At 43.2% G+C, this 20,953-nt stretch overlaps 1 protein-coding gene across 1 annotated transcript; it reads left to right on the top strand.

Moving 5' to 3' along the window:
• The first annotated feature begins 6,680 nt into the window (after positions 1-6,680).
• LOC147114812 (fatty acid-binding protein, liver-like) lies at positions 6,681-10,571 on the top strand. The gene is made up of 4 exons (XM_085992775.1): positions 6,681-6,840; positions 7,348-7,520; positions 7,615-7,716; positions 7,992-10,571. The coding sequence occupies exons 1-4, from the start codon at positions 6,768-6,770 to the stop codon at positions 8,043-8,045; spliced, it is 402 nt and encodes a 133-aa protein (XP_085848901.1). The 5' UTR covers positions 6,681-6,767; the 3' UTR covers positions 8,046-10,571.
• Positions 10,572-20,953: the final 10,382 nt, after the last annotated feature.

The following is a 20,953-nucleotide window of genomic DNA, read 5'->3' as shown; positions in this document are numbered from 1 at the left end:
CTCTGTGGCTTCAGCAGATGTGGAGGCCCCTTGCTCACTTTCCTGCTGCTCCTGTCTCGACACCTTTGGTAGACGTCCTCTGGGGTTGCGAGCCTGTGAGGGCTCATCAACAGTCTGCTGCTCCTGCGGCTGTGCAGGTGTTGAGATGTCTATCTCACTTGGGTGTGGACTCCGGTGGGGCTCTGACCGAGGGCTCTGCAGTGGCATGGAAGTGTGAGCGCTTGGAGAGGAGCCCCCACTTCCTTGAGGTCTGTCACCAACCTCCCTCTCATGGGGCAGGTCCCCCTCAGCGCCTGCAGGTGGCTGGAGAGCACCTTGCTGCACATCAGGGGGCCATGGGGACCCGTATCTGCAATGGCAGTCCTACTCAGAAGGACTTCCATGAAGGTCTGGTTTCTCTGCTCAATAGATGCCCATCGCTCCTCAAGAGATGTCATTCTATTCTGAACAATGACCATGTTTTCCATACCTTGGCAACTAAGCTCCTCCATGGCCGTAGCCAACATCTCGTCAACGTTGGCCGAGTCAAATGAGTATGTACCATATACCTGGTGGGTGGTGTCCTCACGTGTGATGACACTACAACTCATCCGCTTCATCCTTGACCACAATGTCTTCACCTTCGACAACCAGTTCTTTACCCAAACACACGGAACAGCCATGGGGACCAAAATCGCACCCCAATACACCAACATCGTCATGCACAAGTTCGAGCGAGACTTCTTCGCTGCATAGGACCTCCAGCCAATGCTATACACCAGATACATCGACGACATTTTCTTCCTATGGACCCACGGCGAAGAATCATGTGACTCGGCCAATGTTCTCTACCTCATACGTTGCAGGAAAGGATGCCCCGGAGCATGGTACATCGGCAAGACCATGCAGACACTGCGACAACGGATGAACGGACACCGCGCAACAATCGCCAGGCAGGAGTGTTCCCTCCCAGTCGGGGAACACATTCAGCCTCCGATCTTCGGGTAAGCATTCTCCAAGGCGGCCTTCGAGACACACGACAACGCAAAATCGTAGAGCAGAAACTGATAGCCAAGTTCCGCACTCATGAGGAAGGCCTCAACCGGGATCTTGGGTTCATGTCACGCTACATGTAACCGCACCTGACGTAGGGTCATCCAGACTTGAGTCGTCATTGGCTTGCTCTCTCTACACAGATGCGGCTGGACCTGCTGTGATTTCCAGAAAAAAAAATGTTTTTTTGTCTGTTTTTTTGTTTTTCATACAGACCCCAGCATCTGCAACATTTGGCCCCTTGTGACCCCACCTCATTGTTCTTTGATGTAATGTCTTCCTGACTAACCATTCACACCTTTGATTGCTGTGATTATCTCTCTGCCGAGGTGTGATAAATGGCAGTTAGAAAGATTACCTGTAATCATCTGGCATTATTCTCTGACTATATAAACTGTGTCTTTATGCATCTCTCCACTTCACCTGATGAAGGAGCAGCGCTCCGAAAGCTTGTGATTTCAAATAAAACTGTTGGACTATAACCTGGTGTTGTGTGACTTCTTATGTTTGTCCACCCCAGTCCAACACCAGCATCTCCACACCATGGCTACTTAGAAGGAGACAAAGATGGAGTGAGGTTGCAAGACCAAGGGCTCTCCCTGTGTGTTGTCAATTGTGTTCAAAGCATCAGAGTGATAGGGAGTGTGAGGGCTGCATAGTCGAATAGTTATGTGAATGTGAGCACAGAGAGAGAGGGAATGGGTAAGGATGCATGGATGTCAGTGTCAAGTGGGATGTGGAGGAAGAGATTGCTAAAGCTGAGTGCTGGTGAGGAAAGGCAATGGGGATCAGATTGAAGGTGATGGGAAATTCATACTTACTTTTCCAGTGCGCTGAAGGTCATGAAATCTTTTCCTGCACTGTATCCAGGTTCTGCAGGTGACTCCCAAGGAGTTGACCTCCTCAGCCATCTGCATCCACACTGCCTTGGTCTGAGTGGGAGGCCTCTTCCTCCCTGATGAAGGGAAGAACACCTCCCAGTTGGCCCTAGCTCCATCCCCTAATGCCTGCAGTGCCACCTCGTCAAAGCAAGGAGCTGATCTTGCCCTCCCGCTTGTCATATTTGCTGCAGCTCCCTCACACTGCACAGTCAAGAAGCTTGGCAGTCTGCAGAAGAAGCAAGGCTGCTGTGGACCTTAAATGCAGCAGCAATGATGACGTCATCGGAGGGGACTTTCAGTCATGAAAAACCCATTTGCAAAGGCTTCCCACACGTTGGAAATCAATTGGCCAATTAAGTTAAAATTGCATCAATCTCCCACATCCATTTAGATTCATGTGGGAAACACAAAATTCGGATAACACGACACCATCCCGCATCTGAGTTAAAATCTCCCCCAAAGAGTCTACAAAGGGATATAGATAGGTTAAGTGAGTGGGCAAGAATTTGGCAGATGGAGTATAATGTGGGAAAATGTGAGGTTATCCACTTTGGTAGGAAAAATAGAAAAACAAAACATTATTTAAATGGAAAGACTACAGAATGCTGCGGTACAGAGGGATCTGGATGTCCTCGTACATGAAACACAAAATGTTAGCATGCAGGTACAGCAAGTAATTAGGAAAGCAAATGGAATGTTGGTCTTTATTGCAAGGGGGATGGAATATAAAAGCAGGGAAGTCTTGCAACAACTGTACAGAGCATTGGTGAGACCACACCTAGAGTACTGTGTACAGTTTTAGTCCCCTTATTTAAGGAGGGATATACTTCCATTGGAGACAGTTCAGAGAAGGTTCACTAGGTTGATTCCTGGGATGAAGGGGTTGTCTTATGAGGAAAGGTTGAGCAGGTTGGGCCTATACTCATTGAAGTTTAGGAGAATGAGAGGCGATCTTGTTGAAACAGAGGGGGCTTGACAGGGTAGATGCTGAGAGGATGTTTCCCCTTGTGGGGGAATCTAGAACTAGGGGGCATCATTTCAGAATAAGTGGTCGCCCATTTAAAACGGAGATGAGGAGGAACTTCTTCTCTCAGAGGGTCGTGAATCTTTGGAATTCTCTACCCCAGAGAGCTGTGGGGGCTGAGTCATTGAATATATTCAAGGCGGAGATAGACAGATATTTGAACTACTTGAGAGTCAAGGATTTTGGGGAACAGGCAGAAAAGTGGAGTTGAGACCAAGATCAGATCAGCCATGATTTTATTGAGTGGTGGAACAGGCTCGATGGCCTACTCCTTCTCCTATTTCTTATGATCTTATGTTCATATTAAATTACAAAAGAAAGAGAAAGAAAGACTTGGATTTATATAGCGCCTTTCACAACCTCAGGACATTCCAAAGCGCATTATCGCCAATGAATTAATTTTGAAGTGTAGTCACTGTTGTAATGTGGGAAACACGGCAGCCAATTTGCGCACAGCAAGCTCCCACAAATAGCAATGTGATAATGACCAGATAATCTGTCTTTAGTGATGTTGATTGAGGGATAAATATTGGCCAGGACACCGGGGATAACTCCCCTGCTCTTCTTCGAAATAGTGACTTGGGATCTTTTACATCCACCTGAGAGAGCAGTAACTCTCTGACCCCAGACTCTATCTCACTTCCCTCCTCCCCACCACCCCCCCCCACCCCAATCACCTCTCTATCTTCATCAGGATAATGCACACATATAATAAAAACTACAAGACGTATGTAATCAGAATACTGGAGAACAGCAGCCAGAAGTTTCTAAGGCCTGAAGATCTTGCTGGATAAAGTATAAAAACAATTAACTTGTTGCTCCTGTCCTTTTCTCGTTGCTTCCAGGCCCCTCTCAGATCCTTTACTCTGAGGGGAGTCCTGGTGCGAGCCTCACTGACAGCTTTTCTTGGGTGCATATGCATTTGAGAATTGCATGGATGGACCAGGAGGCAGGTAGGTCGGAGGAAATATCCCCTTTTGCTTCAATTCCATAGGAACACTAAATCTGTGTCTATTGTAATTGCAGGCCAAAGTACACCCACTGGTGAGAGCTTCAGAGATTCCATGGCAATGTAGTGGGGGCAGAGACCGATGTAGTGGAGCATTTGGGAACCGAGCTTTCTCCAGATGCTACGATGATGAATATCAATCGTATGATGTTATGGCCTTGATGGAAATTTGACTACAGACAGGGCAGCTTTGGGAACTAAATATTCTAAGTTATATAATTTCAGGAGATATAGAGAAGGTAAATAGACAATATAGAGGAGTGTTGGCCTTGTATATGGTGACAGCCATAGACAGGAAAGTATTTATTGATGCTGGTGCTCAGACAGAGACTGAACTGAGTTAAGAAATAACGAGAGGTCTTTTACCATATGGAGCAAAGGTAGGTAAATGGAGTTGAGATACAGATCAGCAAAAGGAAAAATTGGCAGGGCTAGCAGGGAGGAGAAGCAGAGTGGGAATATTTAGATAGATTTTTCGAAGAGCTGGCACAGGTGCGATGGGCAAAATGGTCTCCTTCTTGTGCTGTAAGATTCTATGATCTAACTGAGTGGCGGAACAGGCTCAAGGGACTGAATGGCCTACTCCTGTTTCAATGTTCTATAATGGAAGTTCATTATAGACTACTGAATAGTTGGAAATAAAGGATAAGATTTGTAGGCAATTAAGGGAGGTTTGCAGAATTATAATATTTAGGAGCTTTAACTATCCTAATGTAGATAGGTCGGAGGAGTGGACAGATAGGTGGCAAATGCAGTTCAATGCAAAGTAATGTAAAGTAGTTAATTTTAACATAGAAACATAGAAGATAGGAGCAGGAGTAGGCCATTCGGCCCCTCGAGCCTGCTCCGCCATTCAATTCAATCATGGCTGATCATCCAAATTCAGTACCCTGTCCCTGCTTTCTCCCCACACCCCTTGATCCCTTTAGCCTTAAGAAATATATCCAACTCCTTCTTGAATATATTTAAAGAATTGGCCTCTACTGCCTTCTCTGGTAGAGAATTCCACAGGTTCACCACTCTCTGGGTGAAGAAATTCCTCCTCATTTCTGTCCTAAATGGATTACCCATTATCCTTAGACTGTGACCCCTGGTTCTGGACTCCCCGACCATCAGGAACATCCTTCCTGCATCTAATCTGTCCAGTCCTGTCAGAATTTTATAAGTTTCAATGAGATCCCCTCTCATTCTTCTAAACTCCAGCGAGTATAAGCCCAATCGACCCAATCTCTCCTCATAAGTCATTCCTGCCATCCCAGGTATCAGCCTGGTGAATCTTCGCTGAACTCCCTCCATGGCAAGAACATCCTTCCTCAGATAAGGCGACCAAAATTGCACACAATACTCAAGATGTGATCTCACCAAGGCCCTGTACAACTGCAGCAAGACATCCTTGTTCCTGTACTCAAACCCTCTCACTACAAAGGCCAACATACCATTTGCCTTCTTAACCGCCTGCTGCACCTGCATGCTTACCTTCAGTGACTGGTGCACAAGGACACCCAGGTCTCGTTGCACTTCCCCTTCTCCCAATCTATTGCCATTCAGATAATAATCTGCCTTCCTGTTTTTGACACCAAAGTGGATAACCTCGCATTTATCCACGTTATATTGCATCTGCCATGCTTCTGCCCAATCACCCAACCTGTCCAAATCATCCTGGAGTTTCTCGGCATCCTCCTCACAGCACACACGCCCACCCAGCTTTGTGTCCTCTGCAAACTTGGAGATATTACATCTAGTTCCCTTGTCTAGATCATTAATATATATTGTGAATAGCTGGGGTCCAAGGACCGATCCCTGCGGTACCCCACTAGTCACTGCCTGCCACTTGGAAAAAGACCCATTTATTCCAACTCTTTGCTTTCTGTCCACCAACCAGTTCCCTATCCAAGTCAATACCTTGCCCCCAATCCCATGTGCCTTAACTTTACACGCTAATCTCTTATGCGGGACCTTATCAAAAGCCTTTTGAAAGTCCAAATACACCACATCCACTGGTTCTCCCTTATCTATTTTACCAGTTACATCCTCAAAAAATTCCAGTAGATTAGTCAAGCACGATTTACCTTTTGTAAATCCATGTTGACTTTGTCCGATCCTGTCACTGTTTTCCAAGTGTTCTGCTATTACATCAAGGGGAAAAGTGCAAGGTATGATATTAGTAAAGGATAACCATAAACCATAAGATTCTGAACAGAATGGAGGAGCAGAGATACCAGGAATAATACATTATAGTTATGTAAAACTGCTTAAGAAATTAGTCCTTTTCACTGGATAACTGCAGTTAGCACAGTGACAAATGACAGAGATGACAGCGCAATCGTCCTGTGTTGCCATTTCTATGAATGTAGCGGCAAACTTTTTTTGTTGCCTCTCTCGCCACCTTCCAAAGCCACCTCCAAACAAACGCGCCTCTTAGCGCTTTCAATCACATCCCCACCAACTGTTCCCCAAAAAACCCCTCCTCCTGGGACCACGTTCTGCGAAAGGCATTTTATAAACAGATACCGCAAACCAGTCTGTGCACAGTAGCCCTGCAGGTGTGTGTGTGAGAATGTGTGCATTTTGCCTCTCATTGAACTAATATTTATGATTACTGTTGAAAATGTATTGACTTTTTTTTGACTCGCCTTATTCCCTACATCTGTCGTGCGATCTCTGACGTCGCCACTTTGCATTGGTTCGAGTATTTTGCACGTGGTTCTGAGCTCAAAGGGCTTAAAAGCCAGAGAGCTCTTCCAGCCGCTGCAGTAATTTCCCCCGTGCAGGGTTAGCAGTTGTTCTGCGTTTGAAGCGGTAGCGACATACATCCAAAAAAATGGTTGAACAGTTTATCGGAACGTGGAACTTACTCAAGACCGAAAATTTTGATGAGTACATGAAGAAATTGGGTGAGAATTTTGTTATTTTTATTTATATATTTTTTTAACCGCTGCAAATAATATCGTTGGTTTTGGGTCTGTGGCTGGGCTGCTCTCCGCGGGTTGCCGGTGTCCTTTGTGCCGGTTAAAATGCCAAGGTCCACAATTGATCCCAGAGATAAATAGTGGCGAATGCACTTCAAATTCGTAACGATAGTGGCCTCCGTTCGAAATACTGTGAGGAATTACACGACATATTTTTGCTGAGAGCCTGCAGCACTTAAAGTAGCAAATGTGAAAAGATGCATCGTACCAGAAAATGTACGCCTGGAATCTGATTTTGAATGTAGTGGGTGATTCCCCACCTCCCATCTATATCCTGACTTGACGTTCCCAGAAATGATTTATTTTATGCCAGTCTGATGAAGCGTCTCGTTCTTGCGCTGATTGAGCTGGGAGCGTCACTGCCATTCCCTCACTTGGTGGAAGCGGCATCGTGACCGTTAGTACCATTAAATGTTCCATTCTCTTTTTTAGACGTGGGTCTGATACTAAGGAAGTTAGGCAACACAACCAAGCCCAAGACTATCATTTCCATGAACGGCGACACGATCACAATAGCAACCGAGAGTACTATGAAAAGCACAAGGATCAATTTCAAGCTAGGGGAGGAATTTGATGAGACCACCGCAGACGATAGGAAAACCAAGGTGTGTGGACGATTAACCCCGTTGACCGTTGTGATTTGCTTGGTGTCCGACTTCTCGAGATAAATGTCATTCTTCTGTTTCAAATTCCCAATAGACCACAGTGATAATGGATAATGACAAACTGGTCCAAACACAACGGTGGGACGGAAAAGAGACAACATTGGTTAGAGAATTGAAGGATGGTAAACTAATATTGGTAAGGACCTCAGTACATCAATATAGGTAGAAAGAACTAAAAAGCTACTGCTGTTAATGAAGTGTAAATTTGTGACAGTGGATATTATTTAGATAACATTTTCTAGTTATCCAACAGTTTCTGGATTTATCATGAAGGTAAGTGCTTGCAACATCATCTCTATAGAGTTAAACTGATGTGCACATTTCTTGCAAGAATTATAAAATTGATATTTAAACCTACAGTGGTGCTTAATAATTTGCACGTAACTCATTCCTGTTTCCTTTGTAAATCAGATTTGCACCATAGGAGATGTGGCGTGCACCAGAATCTATGAGAAGGCAAAGTGATGACCTGGAACAAGGAGGATTGGCCCTGTTCAATAAACCTCACTTCTGCTGTTTTCTACTGGACTTTCCCTCAGTATTTTGTATAACTAGGACTGTTCTCTTTCATGGGATTTTTGGTTACACTTCAGGGTCTCTGCATGGTGAAAGACAAATTTCATGAGCTAAGGCAGGACTTAAAAATAATAAAAGCTGATATTTTCATTGTATGCATTTCCTGGTGAAGTGTTATGTAGGCATTAATCATTTTTTGTTTTTCTCATGAATGAGTGTGAAATTAGCTCATACACCAACAAAATCAGTGCCAGTCTACCATTGTGCTAATTTATGATTAACTTGTGACATTCTTATAAAATAATTGCTTAACCTTGAATATTACCTACATAACATATGGACAGATTATTAGTCTAGAAAGAAAAAGGCAGAAAATAACAGTTTGTTAAATTATTCAATACCTCCCATGATGCAAAAAAGAATCCAAAAATGCACAATTAAACAAAAATGTTGCTAAATAATGGAAAAGTGAGACCTAGAACAAACCTTCAAGTATTTACTTTGGCTGTTAATTATTGATTTATATTGCTATGTATATGTTTGTAATATTACAACTATAAATTGCTCACTAAGTTATACTGCAGCTATCCTGCCTGAAATCCTGCTCCTGTGTAAAATTGCAGGTATAGATTTTGATTTCAGTGATGTGGGACCTTATCAGATCTGTGCAACCCATGCAGATGGTGGGGGGGAGAGAAGAACAGCCCTATGTACAACCAAAATGCAAATATTGCCAAATTTTGCAGCTTTAATAAAATTGTATACTAAGCAAAATCAGTCTGATTCTCCTTGATATGCAGAGTGGTATTGGCTTCACTAATGAATGGATGGTATTGAAATAAGGTCTGTTCAAGTGCCAGATTATAAAATGTACAGAATTTCTTATCCATTGGAATTTTAATTTTAAAATCACATGCATGTTCAATGAAATTTCCCATTTTTGCTGTAAAACCATCTCTCTATATACATCTGGTATAAGCCTAAAAGGTGACACCAAGTTAGTTGTTAACTGGAGTTCAATAATGGCACTAACATTGAAATGGATACATGATATGGATAGTGGCATTTCTATTGTTGCCTTCTGTCTCTGCTTGAAAAGTCCCTGCCTTAATAGCAGTCTCTTAATTAGTACACAGAGACTTAAAAATAAAGAAATGGGAATTAGCTATAACTAACTGAATGTGAACATAGTGCAACATTATATTAAATGTCTTTTGAAGGCAACAGAAAGAAGTGGGCAGGTACCATCTGAGGCATTGTACCAATCTTGGTTACTACCCCTGATCCTGGTATAACTGACATGTATTCAGTCTTGCCTCTACTTGTGAAACTTGAACATGCATGCTGATTTGATTGTATTTTTAATCAAAAGTGGTAAAATTGTCTTCAAAATGGTACATTTGAGAATCCTTGCAAGCTCTTGCATGAACTGATGGGGCTCTGTAACTTGAGCAGCTACTGCCCATGCTTCTTGCTTCTATTGTGTTGTAAGTTTGATTTTTGAAGATTGATAGCCCAAAGCTGGTAATATCCATGGTTTTCCACAATAGTACAGCATTATGTATGTCAGTTCCTGACCCCTTACTCAAGTTATTTCTAATGTGGAGGAATTAGTTAATTTAGTAACATAGGATATATATTCAAGGATGTACTCCAAAGCAAGAAAAGTTGATTTTTGAACTGCTTTTGGTGTGACAAAAATCATCAGCAACCACATTTTTAAAGTCACTAATATTTTTAATTACAAAAGTTATACCTCATTGGCATAAATGATTCTGAAGATGATGGAAATGAAGGTTGAGTTAGGTTAGATTGAGTTGCCAGGGAGTGTAGATCTGACCGAATGGAGATACTATTCCCAATTACTAGAATGCACCAAGGAATAAAACATTTGTATACCTAAAGAATTATGTGATGAACTAAATGATTAAGAAATGAGATGGGTTGGTATGTTTGATATATTAGTGTGACTGGGGTGCAATTGTCAAGCTATGTGTCCATACATTCTTCATATAGTTATCTTGCAGCTCATTAAATGGATTGTGTTCTAGAGTTAAGGTAATGTATTCATATTCCAGAAGTTTAGTGTTCAAACACAAGTATGCTGTTAATGACCTCAAAGTTAATTGCAATCGGCCAAATAATAGAGAAGTTGCTGTGTTGCTCAATCAAGATTTTCATTGTTAAAACATTTAACTTTTGAAGGAGATGCTGTGTTTTGGAGTATATCATCTAATTGCATGTGGATGCAGCAGATGTAGCCTAGTGCTAGAAGTAATTTTATACACTAGCTTTTTAAAAAAAAAAAAGACTTGATTTTTTTTCCACTTATCACTTAGATATTCTACTGTACTTGATGAAGTGAAGTAACTGCTGATGGGCTGATTTAAATATTGCTGTAGTCGAAAGCTAACCCCAATTCTCAAACTAACTTGTTATAGATTCAGATTACTGATTAATAAAAAGATGAATGGTTTCCCTCTAAGTTTGTTGATTTTGGGTTCACCTGGTAATTATCATTTTCTCAGTAATACAGCATTTTAATCCTTCCAAGTGTATAGTTATATTTGTTAAATGCATTTTAAGTGCATATAGGGGAAGTTACCATTTTTCCTGACCTCTTCTAATCATCTCGGTGCAGCCGGGAAGGTGTAGTCTGATATTTTCTCAGTGAATTGATGATATGAAACAATATCAATATCATCAAACTTTATCTTAAACCTGCATGGTAGGAAGTGGAGTTTGAGCGTGCTGAATTACTAATTTGATCTGTACAGCTTTGGTGAGGCCTGCCATTTTCCATGGGCAGCATTTCCTTGTATTTTGCGCTAACACCGTGTTGGTTTCCACATGGACGCTGATAACACCCAAATCTACCTCACTACCACTTCTCTCGACCCTTCCACGGCCTCTAAATTGTCAGACTGCTTGTCCGACATCCAGTTCTGGATGAGCAGAAATTTTCTCCAATTAAATATTAGGAAGACCGAAGCCATTGTTTTCAGTCCTGGCTGCAAACTCCGTTCCCCAGCCACTGACTCCATCCCTCTCCCTAACATCTGTTTGAGGCTGAACCACACTGTTCGCAATCTTGGTGCCATATTTGACCCTGAAATGAGCTTCCGACCACATATCCGCGGCATAACTAGGACCGCCTATTTCCACCTCTGTAATATCGCCCATCCCCACCCTTGCCTCAGCTCATCCGCTGCTGAAACCCTCATCATGCCTTTGTTACCTCTAGCCTTGACTATACCAACGCACTCCTGACTGGCCTCCCACATTCTACCCGACATAAACTTGAGGTGTTCCAAAACTCGCACCAAGTCCCGTTCACCCATCACCCCTGGCTCCCTGTTAAGCAATACCTCAATTTCAAAAATTCATCCTTTTTTTCAAATCCATGCATAACCTAGCCCCTCTCTATCTGTGTAATCTCCTTCAGCCCCACAACCTGCGCTCTAATTCTGACCTCTTGAGCATCCCTGATTATAATCACTCAACAATTAATGGCCGTGCCTTCGGCTGCCCAGGCCCTCAGCTCTGGAATTCCCTACTTAAACCTCTCTACCTCATTACCTCTAAGATGCTCCTTAAAACCTACCTCTTTGACCAAGCTTTTGGTCACCTGCCCTAATTTCTCCTTATGTGGCTCGGTGTCAAATGTTTTGTCTTTTAATACTCCTGTGAAGCGCCTTGAAATTTTACTACATTAAACTGACTATGTAAATACTTCTTGTAGCTGGTTTCAGAACAAGATTGGTGATGTCTTGCAAGCATATTGTCTCTCTGACCTCTTGGCTATATCGGTACATGTAGGGATAAAATACCTTCAAAAGAAAAGGCAAGGAAATGCCTTTTTTTGGAAGTTTTGGGGATCTGGGTTTCACCACGAGTGATCTAAAACATGAGAGCCAAAATAATATAGGTTAGGAAAGACTTAAAACACAATACAACAGTAACTGCAACTCATTGTCTGTAAAATGCTTTGAAAGGCCCCTGAGAGAAACGATGAAGTGCTTTTGTAAATGTGAGTTGTTTATCTTGAAATCATTCAACAAATTGGGTTAGGGAAATTATTTGGATGTACTGTTGACCAAATATCTAGTGCCATTACAATGTATAGCAGGAGTTGTCAAGACAAGCAGAATGTTAGGGTGTATAAATAGATGGAATGCAAGTCCAAATGAAAGTAGATTTCAGTCTTCTCTCAAGCAATGCACTGCAGCTGAGAGGACAGGCAGACAAATTGCATTCCATGTCTAACCATATGCTACTGTAAACCAGTTGTTGGAATGTTTATATGAGAACAGCTCAGGGACAGTCCCTTGCATAGGGAAGCATTTCAACTTCACGCACCACTTGCGCACAGTTATGATTAGGAATTGTGGGTGCAGACCAGTGTCCTACCATTCTGTGCACCCTGTACAGTCTTGATGAAGGGGTAAAACAATTTCATATAATACGAAAGGAAGAAGAGAATAGCAGTAACTACTGCAGATTTTTCAAATAGTCTGTAGCTTTAAATCAGCTGGCACTACATTGTGCTATGTGCTTCTGCATCCTCCTAGTATTCATTTTGAAGTGATGAACAAGACCATACTGAATGCCCAATGGTCTGTTTCTGTGCTGTAGACTTGATGTAACATTACTCTCTGTCAACAGTTGGTATGGTCTTGTTCATCACTTCAAAATGAATACGAGGAGGATGTAGAAGTCTATGCCGACATTTAGGCTGTACACAAGCCTCATTGCACCCCTCTTCATACTGCATCAGCATACCCTTCTATTCCTTTCTACCCGTGCTTATCTAGCTTCCCCTTAAATGCATCTATGCTATTTGCCTCAACTGCTAATTGTGGTAGTGTGTTCCACATTCTTGCCACTCTGGGTAAAGAAGTTTCTCCTGAATTCCCTATTGAATTTATTATTGACCATCTTCTATTTATGGCCTCTAGTTTTGGTTTCCCCACAAGTGGAAACATCTTCTGTACATCGATCCTATCAAACACTTCCATTATCTTAAAGACCTCTATCAGGTAACCCCTCAGCCTTCTCTTTACTAGAGTAAAGAGCCCCAGCTTGTTCAGTCTTTCTGGTATCAACCTTGTGAATATTTTTTACACCCTCCACAATGCCTCTATATCCTTTTTATAACCTGGAGACCAGAACTGTTCACAGTACTGTGGTCTAACCAAGGTTCTATACAAGTTTAACATGACTTTCCAGCTTTTCAATTCTATTCCTCTAGAAATGAAACCCCAGTGCTTGGTTTGCTTTTTATGGCCTTGTTAATCTGCGCTGCTAGTTTTAGTGATTTGTGTATCTGCATCCCTAGATCCCTTTGCTCCTCTACCCCAATTGGACTCTTATTATCCAGGCAGCATGTGGCCTCTTTATACTTCATACCAAAATGTACCACCTTACACTTACCTATATTGAAATTCATTTGTCAATTAAAATCCTATTCTGCAAATTTGTTAATGTTATCTTGTATTTTGTCACATTCTTCCTTTGTATTAACTACACCTCCCTCCACCACCCCCAATTTGGTGTCATCTGCAAATTTAGAAATTGTATTTATGATTCCAGAGCCCAATCGTGAATGTAAATTTTGAGCAGCAGTGTTCTCCACACTGATCCCTGTGGAACACCACTTCCCACCTTTTGCCAGTCTGAGTAACTACCCTTTACCCCTACTCTCTCTTTTCTGTTTTGTAGCCAGCTTGCTATCCATTCTGCCACCTGTCCCCTTACTCCACATGCTCTGACCTTAAGTCATGAGTCTACTAAGGGGTACCTTGTATAAGGGCTTTTGAAAATCCAAATCTATTACATTACCCTTGTCTGCTCTTCCTGTTACTTCTTCAAAGAATTCAATAAAGTAGGTCAAGCATAACCCTCCTTTTGAAATCCATGTTGACTATTGTAGTTTTGGTTTCTAGATGGTTTTTCTATTACATTTTTGAGTAAAGATACCATTATCTTTCCTACTATCAACGTTATGCTAACTGGTCTATATTTCCTTGGACTTGTTTCATCTCCCTTTTTTTAAATATAGGAATAATATTAGCTGTCCATCAATCCTCTGGTACTATTCCCTTTTCTAATGCTTTGTTATATATATGTGTAATAGTGCCTCTGCTATCTCTTCCCTAATTTCTTTTAATATGAGCGATGCAATCCATCCGGACCAGATGTTTTATCCTCGCTAGGTTTGATTAGTTTATCAATTATTTCCCCTTTTCTATCTTAAATGTCTATCTTTTTTTGATCTCTTCTTCTACTGCCACACCCACCTTGTCAGTCTTCCTGGTAAATACTGAGGCAAGCTAACTATTCAATATTTCTATCGTATTTGCTATCGTATTCAATATTTCTGCAGTTTTGCTGTCATTACCTGTGAGTTTAGGTTGTGCATCCCTTAGTGGCCCTATCTCTATCCTGATTTTCTTTTGTTGTTGATGTGTCTGTAGAATACTTTACTGTTCCTTTTTTATATTCCATGATAATTACATTTTGTAGTTTCCTCTTTGCTTTCCTAATTGTTTTTTGGACTTCTTTCCTAACCTTTTTGTATTCCCTTTTGTCATCTGTTCCCTTATTGTCTATGTATTTAATGTATCCTTTCTTCTTTAGTTTCAATTTTACCATTGTCTTTTTATTCACCCATGGCATTTCATTATTGACTAGTTTGTTCTTGTTTTTAGAGGAATATATTTCTTCTGAACACTCTTGATCACTGTTTTAAATATTTCAAACTGCTGTTCTATCTCGTCAATTTTTATTTCCAGTTTACCTTTCCTAGTTCCATTCTCATCCCCTCAATTAGTTTTTTTTTCCAATATATTACTTTGGCCTTTGTCTTATGTCTTTATCAGTCATTACTTTAAACTGTTGTGATCATTATTGCCTAGATGTTCACCTACACTTACTACTTTTATCTGCCCTGTTTCATTTCCCATTACTAGATCCAGCAGTGATTCCTCTCTTGGGCTTCTTGCACACTGAGTAAGAAAGGGGTCCTGAACAATATGCATAGAAGTTTGCAGTGGTGTTCCCCAAGGGTTAGTTTTGGGTCCCTTGCTCTTTATAATGTTGATTAACGACCTAGACTCAGGTGTATGGAGCAGTATCATAAAGATTGCAGATGATACAAAACTTGGCAAAGTAGTAGATAGTGATGAGGATAGTTGAAGACTTCAGGGTGGTGAAATGGGCGGAAGCATGGCAGATGGAGTTCAATGCAGAGAAGTGTGAAGTGATACACTTCGAGAGGACTAATATGGAAGGATGGTACACTATAAATGGTACAATTTTGGAAAGTGTAGCTGAGCAGAGAGACCTTGGTGTCCATATACACAAATCCTTAAAGGTGGCGAGGCAAGTTGATACGGTGGTTAAAAAAGCATATGGGTTATTTGGGTTTGTAAATAGAGGCATAGAATATAAAAGCAAAGAGATCATGCTGGAACTTTATAAATCACTGGGTAAGTTGAAGCTGGAGTATTGTGGACAATTCTAAGCACCACACTTCAGGAAAGATGTAAAGGCCTTCGAAAGGGTACAGAGGAGGTTTACCAGGATGTTACCAGGGATGAGGGACTTCAGTTAGGAGGAGAGGTTGGAAAAGTTAACACTTCTCCTTGGAACAGAGAAGGTTAAGAGGCGACCTAATAGAGGTATTCAAGATGATGAGAGATTTGGATAGAGTCGATGGAGAAAACTATTCTCTTTGGCAAGTGGGTCATAGATTTAAAATCATTGGCAAAACATCTAGAGGGGAGATCAGGAGAATATTTTTCACTTGGAGGTCAGGATCTGGAATGCTCTACCTGAAAAGGTGGTATAAGCTGATTCCATGAATAATTTCAAAAGGGAGTTGGACAGGTACTTGAGGATGAGAAACTTATAGGGTTACGGACAAAATGTGGGAGTTAGCACGACTACTCTTTCCAAGAGCCAGGGCAGGCATGATGGGCCGAGTGGCCTCCTGTGCTGTAAGTTTCTGTGGCCTAGAAATTGGGCCACTTACCACCATGAGTTACTGTTGCTGTCCTGGCAGAAAATGGCGGCCTTTACTCTAGTGCCCTTCTCTGGCACGGGACTCATTGGCCACCATTTTGGTGAGGGCCTTAGCGCTGTTATCAACAACGCTGACCATGGCTGTAAAGGGAGAGGGTGACGTGCACGCCAACTTAACGTCACCTCAGCAAACCTCAACATTAATGTTGAGTTAAGCGCTGGGTCCTAAGCTCGCTATGAAAACCCAGAATTCAGCAAACTGACAGAGATGCTGTCAACACCTCTTAAAGATACACACACATCTTTCAGAAAAATTTGCATTTAAGCTTTTGGATTGGATTTTTTTTTAATGAAATACATGTTAAAAATTTAAGTGTGCAGGGAGTGCTGTGGGATGCTTGCAAGGCCTTGGAAAGTAAAGGATGGCCTCTGAGAAGACAAAGTGGTGGAAATACTCAGCAGGTCAGGCAGCATCTGTCAAGAGAGAAACAGAGTTCATGTCTCATGTCCAGATACTGCCTGAACTGTGGAGTAGTTCCAGCATTTTCTGCTTTTATTTCAGATTTACAGCATCAGCTTGCAGCGGGAAGAGGATGACACAGCAGAGGAGGAAGCAGAAGGAAAGAAGCAACCCAGACAGCTCCTTTCTGGCTGGGATATCCGGGATAGAATCATCTGCCTGAGGTACCAGTGACTACAACCCCAATTCAGCTTTCAACATTTGTACACACCTTACCTTCCCTCTGTTATTGACCATCACAGCATCCTCTTGGCCACAGTGCTGAAATAAAAGCCACCACAAAGCAAACTTTCCAATCCAGCTTTATACATCTATCCATCCAATATGACATCAAGAAATCAACTCATCACACTTATGCATTCCCTTAGTGACGGTCTTGTGTGTGCCTTTGCCTATCTTACTGATGTCACACAGTGCTACCCAGTGGCTGCAAAATAGCTGGTGGAAGGCTGCTGACTTTCATTGGGGACCACTGCAAATGGCCTTGTTGGTCAAACTTGAGGAGCTGGTGGCTGGGAGTGTGAAATCAAGAGACTGTGTTTTGCCTCCTTCTCATTCCCCTTCTCCTTCTCCCCTGTTTGTCTGCCCCCACTGGCTGGGCAGGCTGCATTTCTTGGGTGTATAAGATCAATTGGGGATGGTAGCATAGTGGTTATGTTACTGGATTAGTAATCCCAAGGGCTATAATGCTTGGGTATATATGAGTTCAAATCCCACAATGGCAGCTGTGGAATTTAAATTCAATTAATTATATAAATCTGGAATAAAAAGCTAGTATCAGTAATAACCATAAAACTATTGGCTTGTTGTAAAAACCCATCTGGTTCACTAATGTCCTTTAGGGAAGAAAATCTGCTATATGTGACTCCAGGCCCACAGCAATGTGGTTGATTGTTAACTGCCATCTGAAATGAAAACAGATAAATGCTGGAAACACTCAGCAGGTCAGGCAGCATCTGTGGAGAGAGAAACAGATCAATGACCTTTTGACAGAACTGGAAAAAGTTAAGAGTATTTCAGCATTTTCTGTTTTTATTTCAGATTTTCAGCATCCGCAGTATTTTGATTTTGCCCTCAGAAATGCCCTAGCAAGCCATTCAGTTCTACCAAACTGCTAAGAAAAACAATAAGAATGAAACTGGATGGACCACCCAGCATCGACCTAGGCACCAGCTTCGGACACGACAACGACATACCCAGCCCAGTCGATCCTGCAAAGTCCTCCTCACTAACATCTGGGGACTTGTGCCAAAATTGGGAGAGCTGTCCCACAGACTAGTCATACTCACAGAATCATACCTTTAAGCCAATGTCCCTAACTCCTCCATCACCATCCCTGGGTATGTCCTGTCCCACCGGCAGAACAGACCCACCAGAGGTGGTGGCACAGTGGCATACAGTTGGGAGGGAGTGGCCCTGGGAGGCCTCAACATTGACTCTGGACCCCATGAATTCTCATGGCTTCAGGTCGAGCATGGGCAAGAAAACCTCCTGCTGATTACTGCCTACGACCCTCCCTCAGCTGATGAATCAGTACTCCTCCTTATTCAACACCACTTGGAAGAAGCACTGAGGGTAGCAAGGGCACAGAATGTACTCTGGGTGGGGGACTTCAATGTGCATCACCAAGCATGGCGTGGTAGCACCACTACTGACCGAGCTGGCCGAGTCCTGAAGGACATAGCTGCCAGACTGGGCCTGCGGCAGGTGGTGAGAGAACCAACACAAGGGAAAAACATAAATGATCTCGTCCTCACCAATCTACCAGTCGCAGATGCATCTGTCCATGACAGCATTGGTAGCAGTGACCATCACACAGTTCTTGTGGAGACGAAGTACCATCTTCACACTGAGGACAACTTCCATCATGTTATGGGGCACTACCACCGTGCTAAATGAAATAGATTCAGAACAGATCTAGCAGGTAAAAGCTGTGCATCCATGAGATGCTGTGGGCCATCAGTAGCAGCAGAATTCAATTCCACCACAATCTGTCACCTCATGGCCCTGCATATCCCTCACTCTACCACTACCATGAAGCCAGGGGACAAACCCTGGTTCATTGAAGAGTGCAGAAGAGCAGGCCAGGAGCCGCACCAGGCGTACCAAAAGATGAGGTGCAAACCTGGGGAAGCTGCAACACAGGACTACATGCATGCTAAACAGCGGAAGCAGCATGCTATAGATAGAGCTAAGCGATCCCACAAACAACGGATCAGATCAAAGCTCTGCAGTCCTGCCATATCCAGTCGTGAATGGTGGTGGACCATTTAACAATTAACAGAGGAGGTGGCTCCATGAATATCCCCATCCTCAATGATGGTGGAGCCCAGCACATGAGTGCAAAAGACAAAGCTGAAGCATTTGCAACGATCTTCAGCCAGAAGTGACGAGTGGATGATCCATCTCGCCCTCCTCCTGAGATTCTCACCATCACAGAGCCAGTCTTCAGCCAATTTGATTCACTCCACGTGATATCAAGAAACGGCTGAGTGCACTGGATACAGCAAAGCCTGTGGGCTGCAACAACATCCCGGCTGTCGTGCTGAAGACTTGTGCTCCAGAACAAGCCACGCCTCTAGCCAAGCTGTTCCAGTACAGCTATAACACTAGCATCTACCCAATGTAGAAAATTGCCCAGGTATGTCCTGTCCACAAAAAGCAGGACAAATCCAATCCAGCCAATTACCGTCCCATCAGTCTACTCTCAATCATCAACAAAGTCACGAAAGGTGTCATCGACAGTGCTATCAAGCGGCACTTACTCACCAATAACCTGCTCACCAATGCTCAGTTTGGGTTCCGCCAGGACCACTCGGCTGCAGACCTCATTACAGCCTTGGTCCAAACATGGACAAAAGAGCTGAATTCCAGAGGTGAGGTGTGAGTGACTGCCCTTGACATCAAGGCAGCATTTGACTGAGTGTGGCATCAAGGAGTCCAAGTAAAACTGAAGTCAATGGGAGTCAGGGGGAAAACTCTCCACTGGCTGGAGTCATACCTAACACAAAGGAAGATGGTTGCGGGGTTGTTGGAGGTCCATCATCTCAGCCCCAGAACATCGCTGCAGGAGTTCCTCAGGGCAGTGTCCTAGGCCCAATCATATTCAGCTGCTTTATCAATGACCTTCCCTCCACCATAAGGTCAGAAGTGGGGATGTTCGCTGATGACTGCACAGTGTTCAGTTCCATTTGCAACTCCTCAGATAATGAAGCAGTCCATGCTCGCATGCAGCAAAACCGGGATGACATTCAGGCTTGGGCTGATAAGTGGCAAGTAACATTCGCGCCAGGCAATGACAATCTCCAACAAGCGAGAGTCTAACCACCATCCCTTGACATTCAACAGCATTACCATCACCAAATCCCCCACCATCAACATCCTGGGGGTCACTATTGACCAGAAACTTAACTGGACCAGCCGCATAAATACTGTGGCTACAAGAGTAGGTCAGAGACTGGGTATTCTGCGGTGAGTGTCTCACCTCCTGACTCCCCAAAGCCTTTCCACCATCTACAAGGCACAACACAGGAGTGTGATAGAATACTCTCCAATTGTCTGGATGAATGCTGCTGCAACAGCACTCAAGAAGCTCGACACCATCCAGAACAAAGCAACCCACTTGATTGGCATCCCATCCACCACCTTAAACATTCACTCCCTCCATCACACCAGCGCACTGTGGCTGCAGTGTGTACCATCTACAAGATGCACTGCAGCAACTCGCAAAGGCTTCTTTGTCAGCACCTCTCAAACCCGTGACCTCTACCACCTAGAAGGACAAGGGCAGCAGGTGAATGGGAACACCATCACCTCCAAGTTCCCCTCCAAGTTACACACCATCCTGATGTGGAAATATATCGCCGTTCCTTCATCGTCGCTGGGTCAAAATCCTGGAACTCCTTCCCTAACAGCATTATGTGAGTACCTTCACCACAAGGACTGCAGCGGTTCAAGAAGGTGGTTCACCACCAACTTCTGAATGGCAATTAGGGATGGGCAATAAATGCTGGCCTTGCCAGCAACGCCCACATCCCAGGAATGAAACAAAAGCAAGGACTTTATGCTAAAGCTTTATAAATCACTGGTTAGGCCACAGCTGGAGTATTGCCATGTGTGCGGGAAGTTTATCCAGCTGCAGCTACTGACAGACCGCATTGCACCACTGGAGCTGCGAATGGATACATACTGGAGCATTTGCAATGCTGAGGACATTGTGGATATCACATTTAGGGAGTTGGTCACACCGCAGGTAAAGGCTGCACAGGCAGGAAGGGAATGGGTGACCACCAGGCAGAGTAGTAGGTGCAGG

This window comes from Somniosus microcephalus, chromosome 7, assembly GCF_052327205.1.
Source record: "Somniosus microcephalus isolate GS21.2 chromosome 7, FLI_Smic_1.0, whole genome shotgun sequence".
NCBI classification, from domain to species: Eukaryota; Metazoa; Chordata; class Chondrichthyes; order Squaliformes; family Somniosidae; genus Somniosus; species Somniosus microcephalus.
The sequence above is the reverse complement of the archived record's forward strand: the minus strand, read 5'-3'. Positions and strand labels throughout refer to the sequence as shown.

Coding starts and splice junctions, on each gene's coding strand:
- LOC147114812 (XM_085992775.1), top strand. CDS start 6,768: ATGGTTGAACAGTTTATCGGAACGTGGAACTTACTCAAGACCGAAAAT. Junction 6,841..7,347: donor TGAGTACATGAAGAAATTGG/GTGAGAATTTTG, acceptor TCTCTTTTTTAG/ACGTGGGTCTGATACTAAGG. Junction 7,717..7,991: donor AGGATGGTAAACTAATATTG/GTAAGGACCTCA, acceptor TTTGTAAATCAG/ATTTGCACCATAGGAGATGT.